The 9,874-nt window shown below is 30.2% G+C and overlaps 1 protein-coding gene across 1 annotated transcript in view; it reads right to left on the bottom strand.

Annotated features, from left to right (window-relative positions):
* Positions 1 to 353: 353 nt before the first annotated feature.
* Positions 354 to 9,874, bottom strand: part of LOTGIDRAFT_116962 (hypothetical protein) — a gene marked incomplete at both ends in the record, with an annotated part of 30,300 nt that continues 20,779 nt past the window's right edge. Inside the window, 13 exons of the mRNA XM_009055580.1 lie at positions 354 to 544; positions 995 to 1,224; positions 1,768 to 1,868; positions 2,043 to 2,105; positions 2,442 to 2,531; positions 2,786 to 2,964; positions 3,400 to 3,465; positions 3,841 to 3,948; positions 4,244 to 4,330; positions 4,642 to 4,731; positions 5,104 to 5,493; positions 7,493 to 7,534; positions 8,589 to 8,681. Of these exons, the coding sequence (XP_009053828.1) occupies positions 354 to 544; positions 995 to 1,224; positions 1,768 to 1,868; positions 2,043 to 2,105; positions 2,442 to 2,531; positions 2,786 to 2,964; positions 3,400 to 3,465; positions 3,841 to 3,948; positions 4,244 to 4,330; positions 4,642 to 4,731; positions 5,104 to 5,493; positions 7,493 to 7,534; positions 8,589 to 8,681 (1,730 nt within the window). The remainder of the gene's footprint in view (positions 545 to 994; positions 1,225 to 1,767; positions 1,869 to 2,042; positions 2,106 to 2,441; positions 2,532 to 2,785; positions 2,965 to 3,399; positions 3,466 to 3,840; positions 3,949 to 4,243; positions 4,331 to 4,641; positions 4,732 to 5,103; positions 5,494 to 7,492; positions 7,535 to 8,588; positions 8,682 to 9,874) is intronic.

Below are 9,874 nucleotides of genomic sequence, written 5' to 3' on the forward strand. Positions count from 1 at the left end.
TATTTCAATTAATAATGAATTTCAATGAAAAAGCACAACAGATGAATTTCTGAGAAAATATATTTCAATTAATAATGAATTTCAATGAAAAAAGCACAAAAGATGAATTTCTGAGAAAATATATTTCAATTAATAATGAATTTCAATGAAAAAAGCACAAAAGATGAATTTCTGAGAAAAGATATTTCAATTAATAATGAATTTCCATGAAAACAACAAAAAGAATATCAATAAATCAGTTGAATCTTAATTCAATGACATGAACTAATTTATGTCACACAGAATCAAATGAATTAAATCGCTATTTGGATATTCTTATTCTAGTTTGAAGGCATATCATAAATATGGAAAGTTTAACAAATAATTACCTGATTGACTTCCCAACCTTCACTTTCTCCAGCTAATTGATAATGTTGTTTCCTTAATTCACCCAATCTCATTCTCTCTTTCTTTAATTCATTTTCTAACTCTAATACTTTCACTTGGGCTTCCATCTCCATTTTCTTAGTTTGATATAGTGTCATTTTACTGAAGTCCATTAAGCCTATAACAGGATGAACATATTGTAGATTAAAAAAGCTTCATAAAATTTCAATTTTTTTTAGATTTTGACGCTGTTTGCTTGGTTACAGCAGACAAACAGGTTGTCTTGGGCTCTTATAAGAATGAACACACAAAATCATCTGGCCCAGCTATAATTTTGCTCATCCAGAAAGATCATTGACAAGAACTAACAGTAAGGAAGTGGACCACAGCCATATATACCCACCACAACATGCAATTGGTAAATATTCAAGATTTTGGGGCAAGGGCAATAACTCTGCTTCTAATAGTCGAAAAAGCCTTAAATTTAATCAGAAGTAAACTAAACTTTCTCAAACCTTTCCATTTAGGTGCCGACAATATACGTCCACATAGAGAGATGTGGGCGTATAAAAATTTCAATTATTTTTTGGTAATTTTCAAAAGAAATGGTATCCTTTTATGGACATACCTTGATCTTCAATAGTTTGTGAACCAGTTTTAGCAGACGCTACTACATTACCAGTAGCATTATTAACACGTTTAGAAGCATGGGATAATAATCCTAATGTTTTACTACTTCTATCAGCTTTCACTTTCGATGCTACCACTAACTGAGCTGTACTAGCAGCTATATCCTGGGCAAATACAATTAATTCTTCAAACTTTCCTTGTCCATTTACCACTTTATCAGCAGAGTCCCTGAAATTTGAGATGATTATTTGATTTAAGAATATTTTACTTAAAGATAGTGGACCACAGCCATATACGCCCACCATGGCATGCAGATGGTAAATATTCAAGATTTTGGGGCAAAGGCAATAACTCTGCTTCTAACGGCCGAAAATAGCTCATATTCAAACTTGATCTTCGTTTTATGAATATGCATACACATACCGAATTTCATTTGATTCCATCAAAAATTCTAGTTTTTAGAACGTTTACAAGCAAATGTTGACGGACGGACAGGGGTGCCAACAATATACGTCCACATAGAGAAATGTGGGCATATAAAAATTGTCTGTTTTAAGCTGTAAATTTTTCAAAATGAAAATAAGAGACTCATTATACACAACATTTTCACTATTAGTGTTTAATACATCAATTGTAGAATACTATAGAACTTATTGATCAAATAAGAAACTACTTGATTAAACTTCCAAATAAATATTTGATATTTGTTCTAGAGCTAACAATTTGCATTTTGGAAATGTCTCAGTTCAGAATAACAGTCTTCAAACTTACAAAAGAGATGTAGCACCAAATCCTACAGTTTTAGCAGCAGATAGTAGACCTTCTGTCCAGCGATGATTTTTCTTATAAAATTCTTTAGCAGATGATGTACCCTAAAATAATAAATAAATAACTAGTGGATAAGAGTTTAAACACTTAATCAAAAGTGAAAAAAAATATCAGTATTTTTCTATGCCAAATTTCATACTTTAATGACTCGTATCATCCCATCTATTTCAAAGAGGAATGAAACTCATGAGAGTGTTTATAAAATTTAACTATCTTACCCTTCCTGAAGCTATAATTTCTCTCTGTAAATCTCGAGATTGTTCCATTAATTCTTTAATAGCCTGAAATAAATAGGAAATTTGATAGTCAGGATTAATAAATACCTTTTGTTGACTAAATAATGTCATTTAGTCATAGAAAAACAAAGTTTCTGTGATTTAGTGGCAACTAAGTTCAAAGTCATCCCCATCATTCCATATTGGTAGGTATAGTCTTGTATATCAGACAACGTATGAGACCCAATTGGAGATTGCACTATATCCTAATACTTATGTCAAAATTTCCCTCATTGTATACAGCATGATGACACAATCTTTATAATTCTACCTGGAGAACACTTTTCATTTTATTCTTCAACAGAGAGTTCAGCTAACAAAGGCTACATCTTTTTTACTAACCTTCATTAATTCAGTACAAGCATCTAATATTCTTTCATTAACTTCTAGATTAATACCTGTAGATTCTTCTCTTGTTTTACTTAACATATCCTATAATACATAAAATATAGCTATATGCACTCATATTTTCAGATATTTACTTATCCATATCACAATCACAAAATCAATGACCAGGAGATGAAAGAAGCCATCTCTGATCATTTAACAGGATTCTACAGAGCAAACAGAGTGGTTAGTAAAATCTTTGACCATTTACTTTAGTTTCAAGCATACTTCTGGGTTGTAAAATTTGTCTAAATTTGTCTTACTAGAGCATAAAAGAGTTTGCCTATGTTTGTACTTACAGCAATCTTAGCCGCAGCTTGTTCTATAGCAGCTGAAGTATCAGCCATTTCTCTTTCAACTAAATCACCAATTTCTTCAGAATTAACATCTTCCATTTTAGGTAATAAGTCTTCTGTTAGTTTGACTAGTTTATTTAACTGTTGTATTGTTATTTCAACTTGTTTATCTACATCACCTTCTACAATAGTCAACAATATCAAGATTTGATTAGAAGTACCAATCTAAACTCAACACCTCCTCTCCAAGATTCCATTAAGATCGAAAAATTTCATTACCAATAAAATTTATTAGCAATAACATTTAGCACCATTTCAAAATGAAATTAATGGAGTCCTACTGTTCTGTATCTTGTGGGCTAATGAAGACGGGCAACGCCATGCAGGGTGCAATGAGGGAAATTTTGCCAGGACAGCAGCATTACCCTGCTCTTTTTCGATTTCCAACTGTCGAGAGATCTTTAACGTGCACATCCTGTAGCACACAGGACCTCGATTTATTGTCCCATCCGAACGTTTAGACGCTCTTTCCATGTCTAGCACCATTTCAAAGCATCCCTTCTCTTTCCCAAAGGCTAGAACATCAATATAAATCCCTTAAATAAAGTAAAACTTACTCTGTTCTACTTTATCTAATAAAGTTATACCAGAGTTTCCTACTTCTTTACATAATGATGATAATTCTGAAATATTAAATATACACTATATGTTATTACACTATACAAACTTATCAAATATACAAACTTATCAAATATACAAACTTATTAAATATACAAACTTATCAAATATACAAACTTATCAAATATACAAACTTATTAAATATACAAACTTATCAAATATACAAACTTATCAAATATACAAACTTATCAAATATACAAACTTATCAAATATACAAACTTATCAAATATACAAACTTATTAAATATACAAACTTATCAAATATACAAACTTATCAAATAAGTAAGTAATAAGTAAATAAGAAGCCTTGCTTCTGGCATTTCAGAACTATTTCAGATGTATTGGGACTTAATTTTAAAGTGCCTGATGTAAAATTCTCACCTTCTCCTGGCTCTATCTGAGCTGAATGTGATGTAGCATAACCATGTATAATACAATCTCCTATATAATGACTAAATTCATTGATATTACTCACTAGTTCTTCTAAATCTAATGGAGAAAAGAAGAAACATTTTTTTTATAAATCTTGGATTAATTTTGTCAAAATAAATCCCCATAAAATATGTTCAACTTTTTCTGACCCTTCTCCAGCTGACAACTGTTAAAATAGCTCTCTCCGATGCTGGAATAGAGGCAGGTGTTTCTGACTAATGCTAATGCTAAAACAAATAATGATTACATGATACAGAGAGCTGAAATTGAGCTATATCTGCTGGTAGCGCAAATATTGTAGAACCATATATCTTTCATAAAGTAATAGGTGGTATCACTAAGAAAATGTTACCTTTTTTATCTGTATTATATACATTAGAACTAGATTGTAATTTGTTGATACTGGATAAGGCAGGCTCTATTCTTGTCAATAAATATTCTATACATAAAAAATAGACTTGTTAGAAATTAAAAGGTAGTGTTAGGAGGTTTTGTATAAATTTTAAGTGTATCAGGGACACTTATAACACCAATTTGCAAACTTAAAATTTTCAGTAACAAGACTATGTTTCTAGCATTCCATTAAATTTGGGCGTCTTTTGAAATTGAAAGATGCAGAGACGTCTGACTTAAAATTAAAATGGTGCAAAGCAATGCTATCATTACAGAGTTTCATATATATTTCATCAATAAGAAGTGACACAATCAGTTCTTGATGACCAAGTATTCTAAGAGAATGAAAGAACTTACCAGCTGTACAAGTGACTGATGTATGGGAAGGGTTATCATGTTGATCTATAGCATCTTTAATTATAGCTTTACCTTCTAATATACAACTTCCTACAATAAAGATATATCATATTTGTTCACTTATTTGTCAAAATAGAAACTGCTATAGCAAAGACAGTTGGTCAGAAACTGTACATGACTTCAATTGCATGGTCGATCAAATGGTAGTCTTGGGTTCTAATCTTGGTAAGCATTTAAAAGTTTGGAGACCTTGAATAAGTCATCTTTTCTCATCATTCCAGTTGACCCAGTTGAAAATTGGAATGGATAATCTGGGAAAGATCAATGCCAAAGACCAGCTGGTGTAAAGGATCTTTATAAAACTAAGTTGCCGTCCTAGTGAAAAATGGTTCTTGTTTTCAACAGCCATACTACAAGTTGTGGAGCATGAGTGCTATGTTAATAAACACAAAAATGAAATACCTAATAATTTTCTGTGTAGTTCATCAATATTCTGGTTGAGAAGTGCTTGCGTTTCCAGTCCTTCTTTCTGTGTCTGCTCTAGTAACTGTTGAAGAGACTGGATGTCCTGGGCTAATTTCTCTTCAGCAGACAATCTTTCTGCTAATGTAGAGTCAAATTTTGATTGTAAATCAGATAACTGACTTCCTAAAGACGACTCTGATGAGTTTTTATCTTCTAAAGTTTTTTGCAATTGTTCATTTAACTCGGATAACTTTGAATTCAGCTCTTGTTCCCTTTTTTCAGAGGATTGTTGCATCTCCAACAACTGAGCTGTAAGACTTGATGCATTTTCTCGACTTTGATGTAATTCAGAATCTAGATTGCCTCTTGTGTTCTCTAAATCTTGCACTTTATTTGTTAATTCCTAAAAAAACAAAATAAATTGAATAGGGCATGGCTGAACAAATATTTTTGGTCTTAACATCTTTACAAGTAAAAGGGATTGTAAAGAGCTTTTATAAATTTTGTATGCATATCAGAAACTGTTAGCATCAATTCTAATTTTAATTTTCAGAATCTCTGGTTCCTGCAATTACAGTAAAACCATGTGTTTGATGATGTCACAAAATATGCTTTAACACATAAGTGATGTCATCAAACACTTGGGTTTTAGTGGAATTGCAGGAACCACAGACGTCTGATTGAAAATTGGAACACATATAAGAAAATCCAGAAATTTTTATTATCTTCCGTGAACTGTGAAGTGACAATTTGTAGGATGTTATCTTGCAAAAGTTTACATGCATAAACCTACAGAGTCTGTTTGTTGTTTAATGCACCAGTTATTGATAAATATATAGTATGTAAGGGCATTTATCAGACTATACCATTATACCATGAGGACTTAAATGTAATTTATGAGTAAGAAAAGTTAGCAAATGTCAAAACAATACCTGACTTTTCTGCCAACCTTCATAAAACTGATCCAAGCCTGCAGCCTATAGAGTATATATAATATATAGATTATATTGCATACTTACCATCTTTACAACACTATTTATACCATGCTGTTACCATGCTTAAACATTCTCAAGTAAGTTTACTTACCTTACATCATGCTGTTACCATGCTTCAACAATCTCAAGTAAGTTTACTTTCCTGACCTCATGCTGTTACCATGCTTCAGACATTCTCAAGTAAGTTTACTGACTTTACCTCAAGCCGTTACCATGCTACATTCAATACAACATTCTCAAGTAAGTTTACTTTCCTTACCTCATGCTGTTAGCATGATCAATCATTCTCAAGTAAGTTTACTTACCTTACATCATGCTGCTACCATGCTTAAACATTCTCAAGTAAGTTTACTTTCCTTAAATTATGCTGTTGCCATTCTCAAACATTCTAAAGTAAGTTTACTTACCTTACATCATGCTGTTGCCATTCTCAAACATTCTAATGTAAGTTTACTTACCTTACATCATGCTGTTACCATGATCAAACATTTTCAAGTAAGTTTACTTACCTTATCTCATGATGTTAACATGATACTTTCAATACAACATTCTCAAGTAAGTTTACTGACCTTACCTCATGCTGTTACCATGCTACTTTTAATACAACATTCTCTAGTAAGTTTACTGACCTTACCTCATGCTAGCTGTTACCATGCTGCTTTCAACAATGTTTACAAGTAAGTTTACTGACCTACCTTATGCTAGCTGTTACTGTACGAGCTGTTACCATACTGCTTTCAAACAGTGTTTACAAGTAAGTTTACTTGCCCTACTTCATGCTGTTACCTTGATTCTTTCAATAATACCTACTTTAGTATCAACTTTTGACTTTAAGCCATTTCTACTGATGATACCTACTTTAATATCAACTTCTACTGATGATACCTATTTTAATATCAACTTCTACTGATGATAACTACTGAAACATCAACCCTACTGATGATACTACTTTAATATCAACCCTACTGATGGTACCTACTTTATATCAACTTCTACTGATGATACCTACTTTAATATCAACCCTACTGATGATACCTACTTTATATCAACTTCTACTGATGATACCTACTTTAATATCAACTTCTACTGATGATACCTACTTTAATATCAACTTCTACTGATGATACCTACTTTAATATCAACTTCTACTGATGATACTACTTTAATATCAACCCTACTGATACCTACTTTAATATCAACTTCTACCGATGATACCTACTTTAATATCAACTTCTACTGATGATACCTACTTTAATATCAACTTCTACTGATGATACTACTTTAATATCAACCCTACTGATACCTACTTTAATATCAACTTCTACTGATGATACCTACTTTAATATCAACCCTACGGATGATACCTACTTTAATATCAACTTCTAATTGACTTTTAGCCACTTCTACTGATGATAATTGCTGTGTAATATCATCTGCAGATTTTTGTAAAGTTTCTTGGACAGCATTCCTTTCTTTCTCTAATCTTTCATTTTCTAGTTTACTTTCCTAATAACAACAAAACATAACAAACATGCTGTTATTATAACATCCATGCACATTCATAAACATTTGTCTTATTTTGAACAAGACAAAAATATAATTCCATTAAAACAATCAAGGCTCAAGATAGAAAGAGAAAACACACACACATCTGTATATTCCAAGATCTCTGAGAACAGTTCATGCAAAAATTCTGAAAAAGGCAGGTTTCTAATTCTATTTTGTTACTCATTCCATTTAAAGAAAGTATGTTAACCATACATATAAACACACTATCAGTTCTTTTAAACTCAACAAAATTTGTTTTCAATATTTCTTAAAAAAAATCATTTCCATTAAATTTTAAAAATATTTTATATTAAGGTAGATATTAGCTTGTATACAACTACTGAATGTAGGTTTACAACCTTCCAAACCATTTAACAAAATGACTGTATATCTGAGATCATTTTTTTCACTATTTATTCAGGAAATTTTTTTTCAAGTTTTCTTTGATTTAAAGAATCCTGTACAGGGATTGTTACCTTTATAATCTGTTCTTTTTCCTCTAATGCAGCTTTCTCACTGGTCAGCTGTTTGGTTGCATCTGCATGCTGAAAAAAATATCAATTTTGATTGTGACGGCAATAAAGGAAAACAGGCAAATGGCTCACATTTCAAACAATGACCAAACTTGAGAAGAATCTTTTTTTTTAAAAAAACCTATCAAATCCATCTAGATACTCCTTTGTATCATCTTTACTTTGTGTTCGAAGCTCACCGTCCAAATCCTTGCATGTCGAGAATTATCTTCGATTGAATATTAAAATGCTGATTATCAATTTAAGATACTCTGTGATATATAGAAAGGACATATATAGAATTCCTAGTTTGAGATATTTTTAAAGGAATTATCCGATTTTCGTACATTTTTAGTACTTCTGAAGACTATTTACTTATTATATTCAAGACTAAAATCAACCCTCTATCCCTTTAAAAAAGTTAAACTCACTTTTCTTAATAATTGAACATGTTCTTCTCTTAATTTACTATAAATATCCTTCATTTTCTGAAACTTTTCTTGACTGGCTTTACTTTGTTCTGAAAGGTAAGTATTAGTCTAAATGAAATATCAGAGAAAAAAATAAATTATCTCACATTAATATGAATTGATCTCAATGAAATATACATAAACAAAAAAAAACTAAAATATCTAATATCAAACTTTTCTCAATATGTAAAAATAACAGATAACAGATTTGATGGAAATTTGAAATAATTCATTCTTAAAGTTGAACAATTAAACATCAAACTAAAAAATCCTAATCATAATAAACAGACAGTTGCAGATATAAAGAGTACTAAACTATTTAATACTAATTTTCACTTTACTAACTATTATTTAAGTGTTTAAAAGAAAAAAAAAGTGGTTTAATTTTAACATTCAACCAAAAAATTCTGATTTAATCACTGATTTTACTGTTAAAGTAAAAGTTAAGAGAAGTTGTAATCTATCTAAATCTTCTTTTTATTACATATGTGAATATTTCAAATAAAAAATAGGTCAAGTTGAAAGTAAAGATTTTCTATTGTTTTCGTCAAAATTTCAACATTAACTATGAAACACTATAAGAAATATTTTTACAGTCTCTATTAGGTTATATAATCTATAATCCAAACAAAATTTGGTTAAGTTGAAAGTAAAGATTTTCTATTGTTTTAGTCAGAATTTCAACCTTAACTATGAAACACTATGAAATATTTTAAAACTCTCTAATAGGTTTTCTATTGTTTTAGTCAAAATTTCAACCTTAACTATGAAACACTATGAAATATTTTAAAACTCTCTAATAAGTCATATAATGAATAATTCAAACAAAATTTGGTTAAGTTGAAAGTAAAGATTTTCTATTGTTTTAGTCAGAATTTCAACCTTAACTATGAAACACTATGAAATATTTTAAAACTCTCTATCAGGTTATATAATGAATAATCCAAACAAAAAATTGGCTACTAACAGAACCATCTAAAAGTTAAAAGAGAAGTAGCAACTATATTAATCTAGTATTTAGTGATAGCTTTTATGTAAACTATAGACAGTTATATAACCTTCAAAGGTTAACAAAATATTATTGTCTAAAATATAGTTGATTCATTTCAATTATTATGTGAGAAACTTATTTGTTGATTAAATTTGGAATAGACCAACTGTGAATTTGATACAATGTTAGAAACGCCAGGACTTATTTTAAATATATTGGTAAGGTAAGATCATATCTTTAAAATCCATTTTA

The sequence above is a fragment of the Lottia gigantea genome (assembly GCF_000327385.1).
Source record: "Lottia gigantea unplaced genomic scaffold LOTGIsca_25, whole genome shotgun sequence".
NCBI classification, from domain to species: domain Eukaryota; kingdom Metazoa; phylum Mollusca; class Gastropoda; family Lottiidae; genus Lottia; species Lottia gigantea.